Source organism: Haliotis rufescens, unplaced genomic scaffold (assembly GCF_023055435.1).
Source record: "Haliotis rufescens isolate VD_foot unplaced genomic scaffold, xgHalRufe1.0.p SCAF_33, whole genome shotgun sequence".
Taxonomy (NCBI): Eukaryota; Metazoa; Mollusca; class Gastropoda; order Lepetellida; family Haliotidae; genus Haliotis; species Haliotis rufescens.
The window spans coordinates 3,583,788-3,608,915 of NW_025964035.1; the positions used below are offsets into that span (position 1 = coordinate 3,583,788).

At 42.6% G+C, this 25,128-nt stretch overlaps 1 protein-coding gene across 2 annotated transcripts; it reads left to right on the top strand.

Annotated features, from left to right (window-relative positions):
• Positions 1–676: 676 nt before the first annotated feature.
• Positions 677–24,727, top strand: LOC124117542 (beta-xylosidase/alpha-L-arabinofuranosidase 2-like). Of its 2 annotated transcripts, XM_048380881.1 has the most exons (13): positions 677–853; positions 1,339–1,465; positions 6,233–6,395; positions 7,022–7,192; positions 7,609–7,700; positions 9,779–10,002; positions 11,690–11,943; positions 13,176–13,398; positions 14,486–14,575; positions 15,741–15,985; positions 17,869–18,069; positions 20,813–20,987; positions 24,543–24,727. In XM_048380881.1, the coding sequence occupies exons 1-13, from the start codon at positions 691–693 to the stop codon at positions 24,656–24,658; spliced, it is 2,244 nt and encodes a 747-aa protein (XP_048236838.1). In that variant the 5' UTR covers positions 677–690; the 3' UTR covers positions 24,659–24,727. The 2 variants fall into 2 exon arrangements, 1 of the variants encoding a protein (XP_048236838.1); XR_007217951.1 differs by lacking the exon at positions 24,543–24,727 and having other exon boundaries at positions 17,763–18,069; positions 20,813–20,949.
• Positions 24,728–25,128: the final 401 nt, after the last annotated feature.

Sequence of the window (25,128 nt, forward strand, 5' to 3'; positions counted from 1 at the left end):
TTGGTTGGTTTGTTGTTGAACGCCGCACTCTGCAATATTCCAGCTATATGACGGCGGTCTGTAAATAATCGACTCTGGACCAGACAATCCATTGATTGATATCAGGAGCATCGATCCATGCAATTGGGATCGATGACATGCATCAACCAAGTCAGCGAGTCTGACCACCCGATCCCGTTAGTCGCCTTTTACGACAAGCATAATCACCTTTTACGGCAAGCATGGGACCCTTGGTCTGAACGTCCCTTAACTTCCATCAATGAAGATTCAACCAAAAAAAAGGAGGATACAAGTTCACTGGGAGGATTTCGTCACGACAGAACGGGGTAAGTGGAACGATAGAAACTAGAACAAACATCTGAAGTCTTTACATCACAATTGCGTGGATCGAGCTCATGTTGCCAATCACTGGATTGTCTGGTTTAGACTCGATTGTTTACAGACCGCCGTCATATAGCTTGAATATTTCTGACAACAAATAAACAAACAAAATCGTGGGAACAATAATATGTGAACAATGTTATAGCTGATTTCCTACTCATGTATTCTGATTTCCTTTTTTTCATTCAGGTCAAAGATTAGACATGACCGTGAATACGACAAAGAACATTCGCCTGACACCAAAATAGATATCTATCTATTATCCGGCGCCTATAAAAGAAACTGTTTCAGGAATTTCACTATTTCACCATGACAGTTTCACTCGTGGTCGTTGTGTGTGTTGCAGTCGTGCATGTTGCTCATGGCGCGCTGCCGTACCAGAACACCAACCTGGGGTGGGATGCTAGGGTGGATGACCTCGTCAGTCGTATGACCTTGCAGGAGATACAAGTCCAACTGGCCAGCGGTCAAGGTGAGTCTTCGGAGACTTTGTTCAAACGGTCCAAACAAAATACACGGTCCCAGGGTGAACCCGCTTGTCCTTCGTAATTTCGATTATTTTCTCGCTAATTCAATTTTGTTCTAAAAACTCGAAATTTGGAGAGAAAAAATTGAATTAACGAAAGAAAGTCGAAATTTCGAGAAAATAAATTTATTTATTAAAATAACAAGAAAAATATATTGATGAAAAAGTGGCAACAAAAATAGAGAAAAATTATTTTTCTTTATGCGAACTTTCATATGACTCTACTTTGTACCCAATTTGGTATCCGAAATCAGGTTTTCAGAGATGAGTCGACTCTTTAACTGCCAAGCTTCCCAATATCCCCGTTATGAGTGTTGGGTATCTAATATAAAAAAGGGGCATGCAGTTATATCTGTTTCCACAATGACTTTGTTTTTCGTTGATGGCGATGTTGCATGTGTAGTTGACGCTGTTGGTTCTGTGTCCACCAGACGAGTCTCCGCCAATAAAGCGTCTGGGGCTCACGAACTACGCCTGGTGGAGCAATTGTGGCCGCGGGGATGTCACAAGGAACGCCACGGGGTTTCCACAGTTTATAGGAATTGGTGCTTCCTTTGAGTGAGTCTTTTTATGCCCTAGAATTGACCCTTACATAAATCCATTTACCTTTGCTGCTCCTAACATGAGTAACTATGGTGCCTTCTTTCAGTGAGTCTTTATATACCTTGAATTGACCCTTACATAAATCCATTTACCTTTGCTGCTCCTAACATGAGTAACTATGGTGCCTTCTTTGAGTGAGTCTTTTTATGCCCTAGAATTGACCCTTACATAAATCCATTTACCTTTGCTGCTCCTAACATGAGTAACTATGGTGCCTTCTTTGAGTGAGTCTTTTTATGCCCTAGAATTGACCCTTACATAAATCCATTTACCTTTGCTGCTCCTAACATGAGTAACTATGGTGCCTTCTTTCAGTGAGTCTTTATATACCTTGAATTGACCCGTACATAAATCCATTTACCTTTGCTGCTCCTAACATGAGTAACTATGGTGCCTTCTTTGAGTGAGTTTTATATACCTTGAATTGACCCGTACATAAGAAGGCTTACCTTTGCTTCTCCTAACATGAGTAAATGCTAACAGACTGAAACTAATCGCCACATTCATCCACCCCTACTTATTTTGGGGAAGAATCGCGTACCTTTAGCCTGCCCTAAACATATGGCCTAGGGTCCGAATGCCAGTTCGCGCTAGGTTTGTCAGCACCATATGCTCCGTTCTCGTGGGCATCACTGTTCTCGTGGGCATCACTGTTCTCGTGGGCATCCCTGTTCTCGTGGTCATCCCTGTTCTCGTTGACATCCCTGTTCTCGTTTGCATCACTGTTCTCGTGGGCATCACTGTTCTCGTGGGCATCCCTGTTCTCGTGGGCATCACTGTTCTCGTGGGCACAACTGTTCTCGTGGGCATCACTGTTCTCGTTGGCATCACTGTTCTCGTGGGCATCACTGTTCTCGTGGGCACAACTGTTCTCGTGGGCATCACTGTTCTCGTGGGCACAACTGTTCTCGTGGGCATCACTGTTCTCGTGGGCATCACTGTTCTCGTGGGCACAACTGTTCTCGTGGGCACAACTGTTTTCGCGGGCATCACTGTTCTCGTGGGCATCACTGTTCTCGTGGGCACAACTGTTCTCGTGGGCATCACTGTTCTCGTGGGCACAACTGTTCTCGTGGGCATCACTGTTCTCGTGGGCATCACTGTTCTCGTTGGCATCACTGTTCTGGTGGGCATCACTGTTCTCGTGGGCACAACTGTTCTCGTGGGCATCACTGTTCTCGTGGGCACAACTGTTCTCGTGGGCATCACTGTTCTCGTGGGCATCACTGTTCTCGTTGGCATCACTGTTCTGGTGGGCATCACTGTTCTCGTGGGCACAACTGTTCTCGTGGGCATCACTGTTCTCGGTGGCACAACTGTTCTGGTGGGCATCACTGTTCTCGTGGGCACAACTGTTCTGGTGGGCATCACTGTTCTCGTGGGCACAACTGTTCTGGTGGGCATCACTGTTCTCGTGGGCACAACTGTTCTGGTGGGCATCACTGTTCTCGTGGGCATCACTGTTCTGGTGGGCATCACTGTTCTCGTGGGCATCTCGTGGGCATCACTGTTCTCGTGGGCACAACTGTTCTGGTGGGCATCACTGTTCTCGTGGGCATCACTGTTCTCGTTGGCATCACTGTTCTCGTGGGCATCACTGTTCTCGTGGACATCACTGTTCTCGTTGGCATCACTGTTCTCGTGGGCGCAACTGTTCTGGTGGGCATCACTGTTCTCGTGGACATCACTGTTCTCGTTGGCATCACTGTTCTCGTGGGCACAACTGTTCTGGTGGGCATCACTGTTCTCGTGGGCACAACTGTTCTGGTGGGCATCACTGTTCTCGTTGGCATCACTGTTCTCGTGGGCACAACTGTTCTGGTGGGCATCTCTGATCTCGTGGACATCACTGTTCTCGTGGGCACCACTGTTCTCGTGGGCATCACTGAAGTGGAAAACGCCTTAAGGCCAGCTTCTCCTCAGAGTTTCCTCCCACTTCATGTTTGATTTGCAACTGAAAATATCTTAAGTCAGCGATATTATATACTGAAGAACGAACTGTACTGGCGCTTTGTCAGCACTCAAAGAAAACTTTTACATGATTTTAATTCTAAAAATATGATTTGATTTTTAACTTTAAAAAAAATGGCATAATACACAATTGCTGAAGGGTATCTCAGACATCTTTTCTTTGAAATCACAGAATTTGACAATGAGACAATAGCAATACAATAATGTGACAATAGTGCGATAATAGTCTGACAATAGTGTGACAACTGTGCGACAATAGTGCGATAATAGTGTGACAAAAGTGTGACAATAGCGTGACAATAGCGTGACAATATTGTGGCAATAGTGTTACAACTGTGCGACAATAGTGCGATAATAGTGTGATAAAAGTGTGACAATAGTGTGACAATAGTGTGACAATAGTGTGACAATAGCGTGACAATAGTGTGACAATAGCGTGACAATAGCGTGACAACAGCGTGACAATAGTGTGACAACTGTGCGACAATAGTGCGATAATAGTGTGACAAAAGTGTGACAATAGTGCGACAATAGTGTGACAATAGTGTGACAATAGCGTGACAATAGCGTGACAATAGTGTGACAATAGTGTGGCAATAGTGTGACAACTGTGCGACAATAGTGTGACAAAAGTGTGACAATAGTGCGACAATAGTGTGACAATAGTGTGACAATAGCGTGACAATAGCGTGACAATATCGGACAATATTGTGGCAATAGTGGTACAACTGTGCGACAATAGTGCGATAATAGTGTGACAAAAGTGTGACAATAGTGCGACAATAGTGTGACAATAGGGTGACAGTAGCGTGACAACAGCGTGACAATAGTGTGGCAACTGTGTGACAATAGTGTGGCAACTGTGTGACAATAGTGCGATAATAGTGTGACAAAAGTGTGACAATATAATGACAATTGTGCGACAATATTATGACTCTCTCCCCCCTTCTCTCTCTCTCTCTCTCTCTCTCTCTCTCTCTCTCTCTCTCTCTCTCTCTCTCTCTCTCTCGAACATGTAATGATACTGACCCAGATTAAGGACATTATCAGTTCAAACCAGTTACTATATCTTTCTATACCTGACATTTCGCCAGTTCGTGCACCATCTGGAACTCCAGTATACACTCCCAAATATACAATTCATGGCCTTGTTCCACTAATTCTTGGTCAAACAGATAACAGCATTGATAAGATAATTTTAATCCTAAGGATCAACACGGCGCAAAGAAATTCTGTCGTACACCTCCCTATTGATGCAAATACCTATACCGTCGTAAAGTGCACATATTAAACCCAGAAGTTTAAACAAGTTGTGCTTTCCATCTAGTATCTTCAGAATCAGGAATGAGAATAAGGCACATTTCAGTTCAAATATTTATGTGACAAGTAGAAATCAAACAATAATTATGAAAATAAAACTAGTAGCATGTTTTCACGAGTATGACTTTCTGAAACATTTGTTATTGTTTTCAAGGGACAAGGGGTATTGAGTTGACACAATCATACATGATATATTTATATATTTACAGTAGTAAAGTTATTAACATTTTTTCAAATGAATAAATTCAAGTAATAGCTACATTTTTTGAATATTATTTTATGATGAAGTAGATCGTTGTGGGGCGTGTGCTATTTTTATTCGAGTTACCTCTCTAATGGTAAAATGTTTACTCCTGTAGCCTGACACATCAATTATTCACACTTTCCAAAAGTGCTAATATCTCGCTACACGGAAACTGGATTAACGTTGCCCGCATAGCGATGTGCTATAGGCCTGTCCCCTTCCCCCTCGACAGGTAGACCTCGCCACACGAAAATGGGTCAACGTTTCACCGCAGTGAAATGCTGTTTGGGACATAGGTCGGATAGAGATGGAGTGGCCTCCTAGCGCCTGCATAAACATTAACATGTTAAGTGTAATGATTTACAGTTCGTATGTACGCATATCATTATAAATATGTGAGACAAAGATTAAATTCTTTGAAACGTTCTGTTTCATGTTTCCAACTATTACTCATTCTCAAACCAAAAATGAATAAGGCACGGTGCCTTGCGCCGTCCAATAATATTTCCCAAGGCCAGCAATGATAATTTACCAGTGTGTGCACCATCTGGAAATCCAGTACACACTCCCATTTAAACCCTACTCTGTGACCTTGTTCAACCATCTCTTTGTCAAAAAGATACACGCATAGATAATGTGTCTCAAGGCCAGCACTGACTGTTAGTAAGAGGCTGGGTCATCAGTGACCAAAATGATGTCCGATACAATTCCCTATACCATATGTTTCCGTGTTGTTTCAAGTGACCAATTGCCCTGCCTTCGCATGTGTTTGTGACGGGTGCCTCCGGTGGGGCAGGATACACGAGCACCTGGTATAATCACTATTTCATGACATAGTCGGAATCGTACAATCGATTCTGCTTTTAGCAGAGATTTCTTATGAACATGGAAAGGGTTTTGTCCCTTTTTATGTTCTGTTTCCTTCGAAGTACAGTTTGGTCGATATTTGTTGTATTTGTTCATGTTCATCTTACGACGTCGAAATTCTTTCGTTCTATTCTTTCTAATTCTTTACACAGTACAATAATTGTTCGGGGTTATTTCCAATCTGACATTCAAATATGTATTTCAGTTCCGGAATCTGTTTCGTTGGATTATCGAGAGAGGTTATTCTCTGGCGTTGACATTATATATTTATTTCATATTTAATTTATTTTATTCCCAACATCACGTGACCTCGTCTTCAGTGCGGACCTTGTGTACCGGATGGCCGTAGTGACCAGTACGGAAGTGCGGGCCTACTTTAACTACTACATGGCGCGTCACGAACGTCTGGGGATACACAAGGCCATCAGCTGTTTCAGCCCGAATGTCGACACATTTAGAGATCCTCGTTGGGGAAGAGGGCAGGTAAATAAGAAAATCTGTGCTTTCGGAATGTTGTCACTTTTAAGAAATCCGTAATAATGCGTGAACGTTTCCGGTATTTTCGGTAACAAATTATTCTTTCCTTAGTATTAAAAAAAAAAGAAAAAAAGAAAAAGAAATTGGGGGCACGGGTGGCCCAGTCTCCAAGGCGCCGCGATTCGCTGTGCAGAGTTGCGTCCCTTGGGCACGCCAGAAACCTATGATTGTGGGTTCGAATGCCGGTTCGCCCCGATTATGTTTGTAGGTTTGTCAGCACCATACCCGAGCTCTTGGGTTTCACCGAAGTGGTAAACGTCTGAGACCTGCATCACTTCGGGCTTTCCTCTCACATTAAGCTGACACGCCGCGATATAACTGGAATAGTGTTAAAAGCGGCGTTATACCCAACTCACTCACTCACTAGTATCAAATTATCAAATGGACGGTACCTTATTTTTGGGAGCATACATCAAATTCTGCATGAACGTTCCCGGTATTTTCGGTAATAAACCATTCTTTCCAGTATATCAACTTAATAAGTGCCTTATCTCTTGGTGCCTGCTTCAAATTGTACTCATATCTCCTACTAGGGACGTAAAACAACATTCACGCACTGTCACTTTATTCAGGAGACTTTCGGGGAGGACCCGTACCACGTCGGTGAACTCGGCTACATCCACGTCAAGGGCCTTCACGGAAACGATACCCGCTACCTGAGGACCAGTTCCGGGTGCAAGCACTACGTCATATCCGGGGGCCCAGAAGACTGGCCAGTCAATAGACATGACTTTGACCCCAAAGTAAGACTTATGTATTGGATGTTTCAAAATGCCTCCGTCCAAACCGTTCGCTATCTGGTAATGTGACATCCTTTCGAAAATGCGTTGTTGAATATTGCAGTAATTGCAACTCTGTATATTGTTATACGCATACCATTATTTCAAAATCCATCCGACGTTGATAGAGAAAGATGTCATTTTCTAAAAATATTCGCTTTCGCGGTGATGCAGCCGTTAAGTCATCTGTTTCAATCAGAGGTGGTTATTGTCATTTTAAAACCTCAGATTGTCCAGTGACAATCGAACATTTTCCAAATTCATGGTGTTATACCCCCGTGAATGCAATAGCTGGTTTTGTTTTTTTAAAGCTGCAATAATGTTGTTTTTTTTCATATGGTTGTAATTATCAAAAGTATTTCTAATTTATCATGAACCAGGTAAGCACACGTGACTTGAGGACGTATTTTCTCCCACCGTTCAGGAGATGTGTCGAGGCCGGAGCCTACAGTCTCATCTGTTCCTATAACCTGTAAGTACGCGTTGGCTGCAATGTGACGTCATAACATTGTACTGTGGGGAAAAATGGAAGATGACGTCAAAGTTGCTTTTACGACATAAGCTAAGATGATACCTTTTTACGTGAATATCATCTCAAGTATCTGACTTGGAACATAAACTGTATATACACTCTTAAAAAAATGAAACGCACAGGTAGATTTTTAGTAAATTTATTGTACCTAATAAAGTCGATATATTTAATTTATTTACAAATATGAAAATTATGGAGCTCGATAGTCACATGTTATCGTTGTACAAAGGCATTGAAAACTGTTCATTGTCATGTCACATAAGGCCACAAGTATGCGCTGAACTCAGTATCTCGTGTGACCGCCCCGGGGAGCAATCACAGTTCTGCATCTCCTCGGCACTGACTGGATAAGAGTACGAATTCTGTCCTGCGGAATTCTGCGCCATTCTGCTTGTAACGTATTGGCCAGTTGTGGGAGTGTTTGCGGCGTGTTCTGACGTTGACGCACACGTCGATCGAGTTCATTCCAGAGATGTTCGATTGGGTTGAGACCTGGAGATCTCGACGGCCAGGGCAAGTCGTTGACGGTTGGAATTATGAGGGTAGTCTACCGTGACACCAGCTGTGTGCGGTGGAGCGTTGTCCTGTTGAAACAGCTCCCTCTGGCGGTAAATTATTGGAAGAAGGTGAGGTTGAAGAATTTGATTCATGTAGCGACTTGCTGGCATATTCCCCTGAACCACAACCAAGTCTCGTGGTGTAGGATATGGCCCTCCACACCATGACACTACCGCCACCGAAAGTGTCGATTTCACGTACACAATGTCGGGCAAAACGCTCATTTCGACGACGATAAACACGTTGTCTTCCATCTCGCCGATGAAGAAGAAATCTTGATTCGTGATACATCGCTAAACGTCTCCAGTTTCTCAAATTTCAAGGCCGTTAGGTATGGCACCAACGCAAGCGTCGCTGTCGATGAATCTATAGCAAAACAGGGACGATAAATGGTCTTCTGGGTCGGATTCCAGCCTCGCGAAGATGGTTCGTGACAGTCTGGTCCGATATGCTGCTCAAACCAGGGATGCGTTCTGCAGTCTCCGTAGCTCTGGCATTGCGATGACGTAGGTGGAACAGTCGAATGTAGAGATCCCGTGCAGGGGTGGTAACTCTTGGTCGGCCGGAAGACTGCGAATCCCCTCTTTGGATACGTACTATGGCGATGTTCTGATCGGCAGCGCTGAGTCTTCGGCATTTTCAAATGTTGACAATTGAATGACAAATTATTGGCTTATGTTTGCCTTTTTATAGCCACTACCACGAGTTACGAATGCCATAACTTGACTGCGTTTTGACGCACTGTTTGCCACCAACATTTTCCAAAACATATATCCAGTTTATATACCGGATTTTTTTGTGTACGCAGGTTCCAATGAACTACATTGTGCGTTTCTTCTTTTTGAAGAGACCGCCTCCGTGGTCTAGTGGTAGAGCGTCCGCCCGGAGAACGGAAGGTCCGGGGTTCGATCCCCGGCCGCGTCATACCAAAAGACGTTAAAAGATGGTACTTGTTGTTACCATGTCTGGCGCTCGGCATTAAGGGCTAAATCAAGGACTGGTTGGCTCGGAGTCAGTATACTGTGTCTGAGTGGGGTATCCGTGTTAAACTGTGGCATGATATCTCAGTGAGCTAGCACTATAAATCGGCATCAGTCCGGACTAGTACAAGCAGCTACACACCCACGTGCATGCACGTCGCTATATAAGTGCAATAATCTTGGACGCGAAGTTAAACCCAATTTCACCTCACCTCACCTTTATGAAGAGTGTATATTGAGAACATATTTTGACACCTGGCAAAATAATTAACCGGCGCTTATTTTATTTTTAGAGTTTCCAAGGCAACAAGAAGAAAATCATAAATGTTTTATCAGGTTAGTTTGGACTAGCGCCTGTCGTTTTCTCAACTCCCGTTGAAATTTCGCGTAGAATAGGAACCCAGTAGCCTTTGCTGGGCGTAAGATAACATTTCAACCTTACTGTTGTGTGACTTTTGTCCATGAGTATATTCCCTGCAGCGTTGACGGCGTCCCAGCGTGTGCCAACAAGGAGATCCTGACTGACATCCTCCGAGGGGAGTGGAACTTCAAGGGTTATATAATAGCTGACGCTGGCGAAGTCATGTTTATGATCAAACGACGCCACTACTTCAAGACGAAAATGGAGGCTGCTGTCGCCTGTCTCAAGGCTGGCTGTAACATTGAAGTCGAGGGAAGCCAGGACAGAGCGTATCTCACGTTAGGTATGTGGTGGGTACGCAACACTGTCCGTGTAAAATACAACCTGATGCAAAACATACCACTATGATAAAAAACATACCGCTTCACTATGATACAAAACATACCGCTTCACTATGATACAAAGCATACCGCTTCACTATGATACAAAACATACTGCTTCACTATGATGCCAAACATACCGCCTCACTATTATACAAAACATACCGCTTCACTATGATACAAAATATACCGCTTCACTATGATGCTAAACATACCGCTTCACTATGATGCCAAACATACCGCTTCACTATAATACAAAACATACCGCTTCATTATGATACAAAACGTACCGCTTCATTATGATAGTATATTACAAAACATACCGCTTTATTATGATACAAAACATACCGCTTCATTATGATACACAACATATCGCTTCACTATGATGCAAAACATACTGCTCCACCATAATTCAAATCATACTGGTCAATTATAAGACACAACATACTCCTCCACCACAATACAATTCATACTGGTCTAATAAAAAACAAATCATACTGACCCACTATAAAACAAAACATACTGGCCCACTACAATACAAAACATACTGGCCCACTACAATACAAAACATACTGGCCCACTACAATACAAAACATACTGGCCCACTACAATACAAAACATACTGGCCCACTACAATACAAAACATACTGGCCCACTACAATACAAAACATACTGGCCCACTACAATACAAAACATACTGGTTTCAAGCAGTCCATTTTTCGTCTCCAGCGGGGACACAGTGGGGAACCCATGGGGACATTCCGGGCAAGAGTTCGTCCCCAGCAACCTATGCTGGTCGCAAGAGGCGACTCAATGCATCGGGTGGTCAGGCTCGCTGACTTGGTTGATAGCTTGTCATCGTGTCCTAATTGCGTAGATCATTGCTCATAACATCAATCACTGGATTGTCTAGTCTAGACTCGATTATTTACAGACCGCCGTCATATAGTTTGAATATTGCTGAGTACGGCGTTAAACAACTAAAAAACAAACTATTGTCGCACCATTGTCGCACTATTGTCACATTGTCAAATTTGTTGATTTCAAACAAAAGATGTCTGAGATACCCCGCAGCAGTTGTGTATTATGCCATTGTTCTTTGTTTGGTCCAGACGCGATTATTTTACAGGACGCCGTCATATAGCTGGAATATTGATAAGTGCTGCCTTAAACAAAAATAAAAACACAACAGTGAACAAAATCTGAAAAGAGAAAGAATGTTCAGTTACCACATTCTGTTTGTTTGTTTGTTTGTTTGTTTATTAACTCATCAATAGTCCAGCTATATGACGGCATCGCGTAAATAATTGAGTCTGGACCAGACCATCCAGTGATTGACACGAACACCGATCTACGCATGACATGCATCAACCCAGAATTGTCTGGTCTGGCTCGATTATTTCCAGCAGCCGTCACATAGCTGGAATATTGCTAAGTGCGGCGTTAGACAACAAACAAACAAAACATGATACTCGTGATGTCAGTCACTGGATTGTCTGGTCTGAGCCTATTAACTAAACAAACCCTCACATAGCTTGGATATTGCTGAGTCAGCGTTAAACAAACAAACAAAAGACGCTGTGAAGTGGCAGACAAGAACCCAAAGAAGCGTTGTTCGCACCCTTACATCTTCTAACATTAATGTTGCAGCGGATGCAGTCAAACAAGGGAAAATATCTGAGAATTTTGTCCGGGACCAGATGAAGCCTTTGATCTACACCCGAATGAGACTAGGAGAGTTCGACCCGCCCACCATGAACCCCTATAACAATCTGGATGTACACAAAGATGTGCTGAACAAAGACCACATCGCTCTTGCTCTCGAGGCCGCCATGAAGAGCTTTGTCCTGCTAAAGAACGAGAACAACTATCTTCCCATCAAACACAAACTGAATAAAATTGCTGTGAGTATTTTGTGTAATACATGCTTAGTCACATCGTCATCATCATCGTTGTCATCATCATCAACATCATCAACATCACATACATGATGAAAATGGCGACGCAGTGTCGTACCTTGTGGTCATCGTAAACTGCCGGGCAAAAGAAAGTATACACTTGAGAATTGGATTTGATAAAAAAGACCAAAAAAACGTTATCATTACGTTACCAGGCTGAAAACAGTCGCAAACTTAACGTCCAAAACACAACTGTGCAACCCGTATCAAATACAGCACCATGGAATAAACATACCTTGTTTGTTTCATTTCTAGCCACCATCAAACATAGGTCTACTTCCGTTATTCCCGGAAGTTAGGTTACCCATGGTTTGAATAAGACAAATGATATCTCTGTGGTTGTCTTGCAAGTACATGTAATAGTGCTAATAATAGCCACGTTTAAAATTCTTGTCCCCCTCGACATGCTATTCATGCCAGTCAAGGACGACTAACTTGGGAACCCGTTGGGAATCCGGGTCAGAGTGAGTGAGTGAGTTTGATTTTACGCCGCCTTTAGCAATATTCCAGCAATATCACGGCGGGGGACACCAGAAATGGGTTTCACACATTGTACCCATGTCGGGAATCGAACCAGGGTCTTCGGCGTGATGAGCGAACGCATTAACCACCAGGCCACCCGACTGCCCTCCGGGGCAGAATTCCGGTATGCTGGTCGTAAGAGGCGAATTGTCAGGTCGGGTGGTCAGGCTCAGCTCTAACTGACAGCTTGGATCGTTGCCCATGATACCAATCACTGGATTGTCTCGTCCATAGTCGATTATTTACAGACCGTCGTCATATAGGTGGAATATAGTGCGGCGTTAAACAACAAACAAACAAACAAACGTTGCTCATAATATATTTAAGTGAGTGAGTATGGTTTTACGCCGCCTTTAGCAATATTCCAGCAATATCACGACGGGGACACCAGAAATGGGCTTCACAAATTGTACCCATGTCGGGAACCGAACCCGGGTCTTCGGCGTGACGAGCGAACGCTTTAACCACTAGGCTACCCGACCTTCCCCATAAAATATTTAAAATTACTGAATTGTCTAGTCCAGAATAGACTTTTTACAGACCACCGTCGTACAGCTGGCGTATTGCCGAGTGCGGCATTAAACAACACACATTGAAATGTAAAGCTTCTTCTTGGTGTTGCTCCCTTGTCACAAATCACCTGAATGTCTCACTAGGTGGTCGGTCCGATGTCAGACAACAAGAACGACCTAAAAGGGGATTATGCATCTGGGACTGACAGTCATCTTGTGGACAGCGCTCTCGATGGCTTGAAAAACCTGGCCAATCATGTGAACGTTAAAGATGGCTGCAACGACGTGAACTGTAACCACCTCAACAACCACGATGTCATCAGTGCTGTTAGTGGCGTCGATGCAATATTTGTGTGTCTTGGAGGAGGTAAGTTATAGACTGACTGGGACAAGACGTATAGCGATACCCCGCTAGTCACGCATTAGCACGTGCAACTTTTGTGCAGTAAATTCGAAGGTTTATTACGGAAGCCTTACAGGGTCATGTTTTCTTAAAATGTCAAGATGGTAAGTTAAAATTTCAACATGCTATGTCGATTGATTTGGCCAATAAGTATATACACTTTATCGTCAGTTGGCGCATTTGGTTTAACGCCACTTTGAACAGTATTTCTGTTATATCTCGATGCGACGATGTCATGTTGAAAGCCGAAGTGATGCTTACCAGAACCTAGAAACATGTCGGGGCCGGTCGGGTAGCCCAGTGGTTAAAGCATTCGCTCGTCACGCCGAAGACCCGGGATCGATTCCCGACATGGGTACAATTAGTGAAGCCCATTTCTGGTGATAATGCTGGAATATTGCTAAAAGCGGCGTAAAATCATACTCAGTCACTAGAAACATGTCGATCAGATCATAGATGTCTGTCATTCCCAAAGGACGCAACTTTGCGCAGGGAATTGCCGCACCTTACACCTTATACTACTCCTTCTACCTTATTATGAATACTGATACTTGTTGGAACACACCCGCGTGGATTCCTTGTCTGAACAGACCTGGTGGTAGACCTGGTCATAATATTAGTGACGGAATTATTTACAAGCAGCTTTTGTATAGCTGGGGTATTGCTGAGTTTACCGTTAAGCAACAAACGAGTGAGTTGGGTCTAAAGCCCCTTGAACATTATTCCAGTTATATCAAAGCGTGTCAGCTTGAAGAGTGTGGAATGCCCGACATGATACGGGTCTCAGACGTTTACCACTTTGGTGAAACCCACGAGCACGGGTATGGTGCTGACAAACCTAGAAACACAATCTGGCCGGACCGGGATTCGAACCCACGATCATAGGTTTCTGGCGTGTCCAAGGAAAGAAGCGCCTTAAGTGACTGGGCCTTCCATGTCCCCCAGCAACAAACGAACAAGTTCAAACAGACATTGCTTACTTGGTATCTTATCTGCAAGTGATGTGACCATAGACGTTTATCTTAACGATATGTGAACTGTATTATTTCAGGACAGACTATTGAGCGGGAGGGTCACGACCGCCACAGTGTCGGTCTCCCAGGACATCAACTGGACCTTCTGAAGACGGTCGTCAATCATGGTACGAACAACGCAAAACAGGCTTCGGAAACAGTCTGGCCCTGAATGTACTCAGTAACCCGTCAGCCATAATCTAGGACAGAACCCCAAGCTTCCTCCTCGATCATTCTGTGTAGCAAATCTCCAGTCCGATGTACCCGCAACCCGTTCGTTTTTGGTCCAGTTCATATGACTCCATACTACAATTAGCCACCTAAACAAATTACACGATATTGGCTGCAGTAACGATATCACAAGAACTCACCTCGTGTTATTATGTACCATCTCAGAAACAACTGAGTTCACCTGCAACCATAAGGATTGCCCCACACTTATCTAATACTCAAGAAACATCTTTTTCAGCTAATGATTCATTCTGATTCTTTGTAGAATAGTATATTTGAAAATATAAGGGGGTTCGCTCGAACAAGATCGCTATTTTGAGCTGTGACGGATACTCGAGTCCCCGATAACTGATCGGGTATAATTGGACTCGGGTTTGTTTTCATTGGCTCAAGCATCAGAGGAAGGGAGATAACTTCAAATGAAATATGAGGGAATATGGTTTTACGCCGCTTTTATATTCCAGCAACATCTCGGCGGGAGACACAGGACATGGGCTTCACACAGTGTACCCATGTAGGGAATCGATCCCGGGTCTTCGGCGTGACGAGCGAACGCTTTAACCACTAGGCTACCCCACCGTCCCCTCTATTTTGAATGTAGATCTATGCCGAACTCTCGTTAAGAAGAATCATTGTGATTAGCTGATGAGTTCAAGCTCATCAGTGACGGAGATGGAAGTTGTGACGTCACTTCCGCGAAGAAACTTAGGTGCCGTATGGGACCAGTGTGTATATATCATAATGGATTTGATATATAACAATACGCTGGATACTTGAGGATGTTGACCGGAGTTGAAGGTGTATGACGAAAATACAACATAATCCAGATATCATGTGTGATGATGTCTCATTTTAGATCCTCCATTTCGAGGGGCGGTCGGGTACCCTAGTGGTTAAAGCGTTCGCTCGTCACACCGAAGACCCTGGTTCGATTCCCGACATGGGTACAATGTGTGAAGCCCATTTCTGGTGTCCCCCGCAGTGATATCACTGGAATATTGCTAAACGCGGCGGAAAATCAAACTCACTCACTCACACTCACTCCTCCATTTCGAATTTCAGTCCAAGGTGGACCAGGAATTGTGGGTAAACGAGCTGCGGCAACTCCAATCATCCTTCTTCTGTTTAATGGCGGACCACTACAAGTCGCGTGGGCCGAGGCGAACCCCCACGTGACCGCGATACTTGATTGCTTCATACCCCATCAAAAAGCAGGGGAGGCAATCCAGAAGGTTCTGACAAACGATGGTCCTCACTCCGTGCCCTCTGCAAAAATGCCGTACACTGTGCCAGCCAGTGACAGTCAGGTGGGACACTTAATGCATGTTAAACTGCCTGTGTTAAACAGGAAGAAATCTATCGAAACCACGCATCCTGTACTATAACGGTTAAGCTCGACTCTGAAATCCGAAGACAACACAAGCTTTTGGCACTGGATTCCATAAACTTACTACCAAATTCCTGTCTTAAAGATAAACTGAAATCCGGTATCTCAAGCCTTTGGTGTCTACAATTTCGAGTGCAATCAGGCATGCTATTTTTATGAAGATTCCATATGACTTTGACACAAACATTGTTTGATCAGGAACACTGAGCTTAATGGAAGAGAAATTGTGGACATGCACTTGATATCCGATGGAAATTCCTATTTTGACTATTTGTACCGTATGTTTCCGTGATTGTTCAGGTGAACACTTGACTTGTCTTTGCATGTGTTTGTGATGAGTGCCACCTGTGGGGCCGGATACGCTTTTCTTTTTTCGCGAACATCGGTTTCATTACTATTTGATAGTGAGTCATAAACACATGCTCATGTATAGTTGGAAGAGAACAATGGACTTTATGATCATGGATAAGGGTGTTCACGCTTTTAATTACACGTCTTGGGCATGCTAGATCTTATGAACATGGGTTGGAATTTCAGATTCGCCCTGGTTATTATCCATTGTTTGTCAGTATCATACCACGACTATCACTTAGGGGGTTCAACGAGAGAGATGTTAGCAGTACACACAAAAACAGAAGCAATCAAATTCCAACCTTTTCCGAAAGTTCTCTAACCAGAACTTCGAAACCGAAATAATATCCGGCATCCAATTGCCTCCCCTTTTCGTTTCTGTTTTGTGTCTGCCTCTGCCATCATCCTCAATAACCATTATATTGATAAATCTAGGGATAGTAGACCGGCTAGTGAGCCGCAAGGCTTTGTATGCTAAACGCCTCCCCTGTGGAGAAGAGCAAACTAAGGGACATCACGTTAGTACAAAAACAATTTTACAAGTAAAGAATACACCTATGCCTTAAAGTACCTTAACAACGAAATTATAATCACTTCCGGTTTAATGACACCGCTTCCGGTTTTGGAAAACATATGCTCAATGCTTTGAAACAGAAAATCCTTCAACTATAAATATCCTCAAAAAGAAGAAATGATTATTTCTTGTCCCTTGACCTTGACCTTCATTCTCTGCCATGAGCTTCCAGGAAACTTGAAATTGAAAGCATCTTTGGTGTGTCAAATGTAAAGTTACTGGATACTTCTGTTAATACAGTCTGACTCATAGTCTTTCATTGTGTGAAGTTCATCCCAAATTTCCTCCGAACGAGATCAAGCCCATGAGGTCATGGATACTAAATTCAAATATTCATGTTATCTTATGTTATCGAAAAGCTTTGTGACACCTAAATCACACAAATGACCTTCTTCATACCCTAGTGACCTTGAACTTCAATGTTATCCAATTGCAATCAATTCCGCTAGAGTATATAGGAGGTGCACCATGTATGAAATGTATAATGTCAGTCCTAAGCGAATGGTTGAGAAAACCATTCACGGCAGTTCAAATTGGAGAAAAGATATTAAGCGCCGCCCCTCACAAGGATCTTCTTGAATACTGACATGGTATTGTATGTTGGCATAAGGGACATCTCACTATCGTTCATCATTCAGAAGAGTCGTGTCGACTTGCCGTTGCCAGATCCCAATAATGACTGACTACTCGATGGACAGACGTACTTACTGGTACTTCAAGGGCGACCCATTGTGTCCACTAATCAAGACTCGTATCGCTCTTGCGTTGCCAGATCCCACCAATGACGGACTACTCGATGGACAGACGTACTTACTGGTACTTCAAGGGCGACCCATTGTATCCACTAATCAAGACTCGTATCGTCTTGATGTTGACAGATCCCACCTATGACGGACTACTCGATGGACAGACGTACTTACTGGTACTTCAAGGGCGACCCGTTGTATCCTTTCGGCTACGGGCTCTCCTACACCACCTGGCATTACTCGGGTCTTCAATACAACCACAACATCAACGCCGGAAGTGACCTCAAGGGCCAGGTCGTCGTCAGCAACACCGGAAATTACAACGCTGATGAGGTCTGTATAGACGCTTTGACGAAGTTCAAAAGGAAATAATCATTATGATTTATTAACGTTTCATTGCTATACTGTCTTCTTTGTCCAGCCTCGATAATGTACAGGCCATCGAGACATCACTGCAATCCTGCTGCAGCGTTCAGAAAAATACAATACAGCAATAGTGCTGCCTTCAGCGTTAGGAAACATATAATACTGCAATAGCACTGCCTTCAGTTTTAAGAAACATATATTACTGCAATATTGCTGCTTTCAGCGTTAGGAAACATATACTACTGCAATAGCGCTGCCTTCAGCGTTAAGAAACATATATTACTGCAATAGTGCTGCTTTCAGCTTTAAGAAACATATATTACTGCAATAGTGCTGCCTTCAGCTTTAAGAAACATATAGTACTGCAACAGTGCTGCCTTCAGAGTTAAGAAACATATATTACTGCAATAGTGCTGTCTTCAGCGTTAAGAAACATATAGTACTGCAATACCGCTGCCTTCAGCGTTAAGAAACCTATTTTTACTGCAATCCTGCTGCAGCGTTAAGAAAAATACAATACAGCAATAGTGCTGCCTTTAGCGTTAAGAAACATATATTACTGCAATAGTGCTGCCTTCAGCATTAAGAAACATATACTACTGCAACAGTGCTGCCTTCAGAGTTAAGAAACATATAGTACTGCAATAGTGCTGTCTTCAGCGTTAAGAAACATATAGTACTACAATACCGCTGCCTTCAGCGTTAAGAAACCTATATTACTGCAATCCTGCTGCAGCGTTAAGAAAAATACAATACAGCAATAGTGCTGCCTTCAGTTTTAAGAAACATATATTACTGCAATATTGCTGCTTTCAGCGTTAGGAAACATATATTACTGCAATAGCACTGCCTTCAGTTTTAAGAAACATATATTACTGCAATAGCGCTGCTTTCAGGGTTAAGAAGCATATACTACTGCAATATTGCTGCTTTCAGCGTTAAGAAACATATAGTGCTGCAATAGCGCTGCCTTCAGCTTTAAGAAACCTATATTACTGCAATGGTGCTACCTTCAGAGTTAAGAGACATACAAATGTATACTACTGCAACAGTGCTGCCTTTAGAGTTAAGAAACATATATTACTGCAACAGTGCTGCCTTCAGCTTTAAGAAACATATAGTACTGCAATAGTGCTGCCTTCGGAGTTAAGGAACATACACGACTGCAATAGCGCTGCCTTCAGCTTTAAGAAACCTATATTACTGCAATGGTGCTACCTTCAGAGTTAAGAGACATATACTACTGCAACAGTGCTGCCTTCAGAGTTAAGAAACATATATTACTGCAATAGTGCTGCCTTCGGAGGTAAGGAACATACACGACAGCAATAGCGCTGCCTTCAGCTTTAAGAAACATATATTACTGCAATGGTGCTACCTTCAGAGTTTAGAGACATATACTACTGCAACAGTGCTGCCTTCAGAGTTAAGAAACATATCCCTCACTCATGAGTGAACCTGATTCACATTGCGTCTATCCTCCTTGGTAGAAAGACGGCACTTTCACAAATTATGCATGTTTTATAGAATGAAAAGTGGGACAACGCAACATTATCTATGTTATATGGTACCTGTAAAAACCTTGGATTGTCCACATTATGAAACACGTAACACCATCGAATACTATGAGTCTAATTGCCGAAATGAATTATTTAAAAATAAATAAATTTACCTTCCACAGTCTCCGCCTGGAATATACTAGATTCTACTTTGAGAGAAACCGCTTCAGTATCTCAGTTTAAAAACAATATAAAACAATATAAAATATATTCCTTACTCATCGCTAAACCTGATTCTCATTGTCTATCAGAGTCAGATCTACATTTAGATATCATGCTAGCATCTCATCCCTTGATGATCTCTTTCTTTCTTTCTGTCTTGTTTACGCCGCACTCAAGCTAAACTGCCGGACAAAAGAAAGTATACTCTTTTGTTTGATGGTAGCTAAACATGAAACAAACAAGAAATGGTTCTTTGACGATGAAGTATTTGACACGGATATCAAAGTTGTAGTTTGAGCTTTTTTATTTGCAGTGTTTCGGTGACTGTTTTCAGCCTAGTAACGTTTTGATAACATTTATAATATATTGTTCAAATCCAATTATCAAATGTATACTTTCTTTTGCCCGGAAGTTCGTATGATGAAAGCTTTTAAGTCTAGACCAGACAATCTAATGATTTATATTATGGGCAAAGGTCCACACCCGACCACCCGATCATGGAAGTCGCTTCGTACGACAGGCATAGGTTGTTGGAGACCAATTCTTACCAGGAATCACCATAGAGTCTAACTTAATAAGTGTGTTCCAATTACTGACCGGGTACTTGTTGACAGTGTTTCATAAAATGACAGCGATATTTCCCCTGGGGGCCAGTAACAGATAATACTTTCTTATCGTATCTTATCTTATCAGGGGCGGTGGTGTTGCCTAGTGGTTAAAGCGTTCTCTCGTCACGCTGAAGGATTTTTTCCCACATGACCCGGGTTCGATTCCCGACATGGGTACAATGTGTGAAGCCAATTTCTGCTGTCTCCCGCCGTGACATTGCTGATATATTGCTTAAAGCGTCGTGAAACCATACTCACTCACTGTTATCTTATCGTATCTATGTATTTATATTGACCATCAAAACGGCGATCGGTTGGTATAACATGGTAGTGAACATCATGAGTTGGGTATTTGTAAAGTTTGGTTTGTTGGCTTTTCAGATCATCCAGGTATATGTGTCCTGGACGGACAGCTCCCTGAACATGCCGAAGTACAAACTGGTTGCCTTCGGGAGAGTGTACGTCCAACAAGGGCAGCACACAACCTTCAAGTTTACAATCAGTCACAAGAACCTGGCTGTGTGGGATGACAAGGATGCGTGGAAGGTACTACCAGGTGTGTATTAAGGGACCACCCGATCCTGTTAGTTGCCTCTGACGACAATTATAATCGCCTTTTACTAAGCGAAAAGCGAGCCAAGGAGATATTGAGGTTGGACTTAAGTCTCGATGGTCTTAATCGCCATGTCAGAAAGCCTCTATCCCCAGTCACTGATACACATGTTGATGTTTGTTCTACCAGGTGTGTGTTAAGGCACCTTGGATATTCTGGGAGGGGCTGGGATTTTATCGAGAAAAACAATTCCCAGAAAATACTTGAGAATAGGAAAGATTTAGTTTCGTTGGTAATTGTTTTAGCTTTTTCGGGAAGATATATTACATTAAATCCTCGGACCCTTACATATTGTTTGAAATGTGTGACACTGTTATTCTACTAAAACATTGAAACATATTAGTGCGTACCCTGGTAATCTGACAACACGATTTAGTCTCGTTGTTAATTTTCCTTTTCAGCTTTTTCGGGAACAGATTATATCTAATGCTCGGACCCTCACATGTTGTTTAAAATGTGTAACATTGTTATTCTGCCTATACAGTAAACTACGGTTATAACGAACTCAAAGGGGCCACTTATTTTAGTTCGTTATAACCGTAGTTCGTTATAAGCATATATACAGCATATATACAACAAATGGCCGGGACTAAAAAATAAGTTCGTTATATAGGTCAGTTCGTTATAAGCGTGTTCGTTATAACCGTAGTTTACTCTACAATGAAACATTTTAGTGCGTACCATGGTAATCTGACAACACATAATTCAGGACGAGTACATTTTAGGACGTCCATCGGATAATGAGGTACATTGCTATTAATTTATGTGTTTTTTTAAATATAACTTTGTATAAATGACTCAATTGTAAATATATTAACTTGGTCTCGTCGCTATATGGCTGAAATAATGCCGATGCGACGTTAAATTGTAACCCACTCACTCACTATTAATTCATGATTCAACCCCGTCAACATACGGGTTAGAATTGGTCTTCAGCAACTTTTGTCTGTCGTAAAAGGGGACTAACAGGATCGGGTGGCTAATGCTCGCTGACTTAGTCGATGCCTGACATCGTACCCCAATTGCGTAGCTCGTGATGCCAATCACTGGATTGTCTGGTCCAGACTCGATGTTTACCACACAATTTGCAATGAATGGCGCCGTCCAGATGAGCTGGATAATCTAGACTGGTTATTCTCTGGCATCGACAATTTAAATTAACTTTAACTGATTCGATTTTTCTACTGGTGGACTGAAGTCCCCGCGTTTCATCATAAGAGCAGTAGTATTTGTCTGTGTTGAAACAAAACAAAACAAAACAAAACAAACCCCCTTCTGTGTTCAAAAATGAAATATTTCTAAAACCTTTTTGTTTACTTATAAGCAGCAGAATCTCCGCATTTGTACAGAGCAGACGTAATTCAATATTAACATATCGTTAACTGGTGTGTAACTGGGTTTTCTGGTTCATCGATCACTTGATTGTCTGGTTTTATTTTCAGGCCGCCGTCGCATGGTAGGAGCACTGCTGTGCGGCGCTAGGCATATATGCATATATTGCAAATTGTGTGAATGTCGGATGCTACCGGTAGGATAGGGCATGCTTACCCTTTTCGCGAACACCTGGTGTCATCACTGATTTTCAGTGGTCCCTTCATATAATTTTCATCGCTTTTTTGGCCGGCGGATAATCTCGAGTGGTTATTCTCTCGTATTGACAGTTTATATTTTCCTGTATTATTTGGTAACCTGCTTGTAGGAAAAATATAATAATGTATACACCCTGTTCTTTCTGGCCAGGGGGCACGGGTGGCCCAGTCGTCTAAGGCACCGGAATTCGCTGTCAGAAACCTATTATTGTGGGTTCGAATCCCGGTTCAGCCCGATTATGTTTCTAGGTTTGTCAGCACCATACCCGTGCTTGTAGGTTTCACCGAAGTGGTAAACGTCTGAGACCTGCATCACTTCGGGCTTTCCTCCCACATTAAGCTGACACGCCGTGAAACAATTGGAATACTGTTAAAAGCGGCGTTAAACCCAACTCACTCACTCACTCAATCTTTCTGGCCACATGGGTGGTCCAGGTGGTCCAGGTAGAACAGATGGCGTTAAATCAAAGTCACTCACTCACTCTAGCCAAACGCATTTTAGTCTTGGATCTATACCGTTTCGGTGTCACGACTGCATGACAATTCTTTGTAATCTGTCCCTGTACACAGCTCTCCAATTATTGATCAACCAAAGTGGCTGGTGAAGATCATCGATCCACTAACAGCTATAGGTCTCTCTATCAGTCAATACACTGTCGGGCAAAATAAAGTATGCACCCATGTTTGATGGTGGCTAAAATTGAAGAAATGGTCAATTTAATTGTGATGTATTTGATGCGGTATCATCGTTGCAATTTGGACTTTTTTCAGTGTTTCGGCGACTGTTTTCAGGCTAGTAAGTGAGTGGGTTAAAATTTAACGTCGCATCGGCATTATTTCAGCCACATAGCGACGAGACCAAGTTAATATATTTACAATTTAGTTAGTAATGCAATTTTTTATTCAAAAACAAGTTGTGAAACATATTTGAGAATAATATATTTAGAAACAATTTATGAAACACATTTGAGCATAACAATATTACAGTTTTAAAACACGGGCTATAGGCCACCAGTAACCAAAGCTAGGCCACCTCGCTGGGGATCATGGGGACTTACAGTACCTCTGTTTCCTGCATGATACCCCAGCAGGATTTACGTCATCACTTTAGCTACTGGTGGTTGTGCGCAATACTAGCGAATATTAAAAAATACTCAGCAATGAGTTGGCTTAAAAACACTGGTTGATGATAATTACATCGATTATGCTAGGATTACGTGTCACACAGGGGGACGCTTTGATAAAGTTTGTAACAGTTTGGTCAAATCCAGTTTTCAAATGCATAATTTCTTTTGCCAGTCAGTTTATTTCGGGCGATCAATTAGAGAATAGGCTACCCTTACTATGGTAATAAAGTATTTGCTATTTCACAACGACGATGTAGCATCCGAATTAAGTCTCGATATTCTACATCTCTATGGTGTCCCTTGTCGCTGGTACATATGTCGTCTGTCATTCAGTCCATGCAGGTCTATAATATTTTGCAAGTCTAGACTTCTTAATAACGATAATCAAACAACTATTTTTTCTGTAAAATATGTTCATTTCAGACACTAGATGGTTAATACTGACCTGTGAAGATCTGGGGTAGAGTGGGTCTTCAGCAAACCATACTTGCCGTAAGTGGCGACTATGCTTGTCGTAAAAGGTGACTATGGTTGTCGTAAAAGGTGACTATGCTTGTCGTAAGAAGCGACTAACGGCATCGGGTGGTCAGGCTCGCTGACTTGGCTGATGCATGTCATCGTATCCCAATTGCGGGGATCGATGCTCACGATGTCAGTCACTGGATTGTCTGGTCCAGACTCGATTATATTATATTCCAGACCGTCATATAGCTGGAATATTTCTGAGTGCGGCGTTAAACAACAAACAAACAAGCTAATACACATGTTGATGTTTGTTGCAGGCAAGATGAACCTCTATGTGGGAGGCCAGCAGCCCCATCAGAAGAAGGCCATGAGTTCCAATGTTTTAAGCGGACAGTTTACCATAACCGGAACAAAGATTCTTGGTAAATACTAGGCTGGATCTGCCGTGGAATTGGTTCTGTAGATAAACATGTCTTTGTATAATAAACAGTATATCTCGTTACACCGATTCTTGTTATGCACTTTAACCTCACAGATGCATATGATCGCCTGATGTTGTGGATAGAGCGTCTGTCCGGAGAGAGGAAGGTCGGTGGTAAGAACCCCTGGCCGCTTCATTACAAAAGACGTTAACAGATGGTACTTTTTGTTACCCTGCCTGGCGCTCGGCATTAAGGGGATACAGCAAGGACTGGTCGGCTCGGAGTCGGCATACTGTGTCTGAGTTGGGTATCCATGTTAAAACCGCGGCAAATTGATTATAACTTTCTTTTAAAAATATGTTTTGGTTTGGTCTGGTTTGGTTTGTTGTTTAACGCCGCACTCAGCAATATTCCAGCTATATGGCGCAGTCTGTAAATAATCGAGTCTGGACCAGACAATCCAGTGATTGATATCATGAGC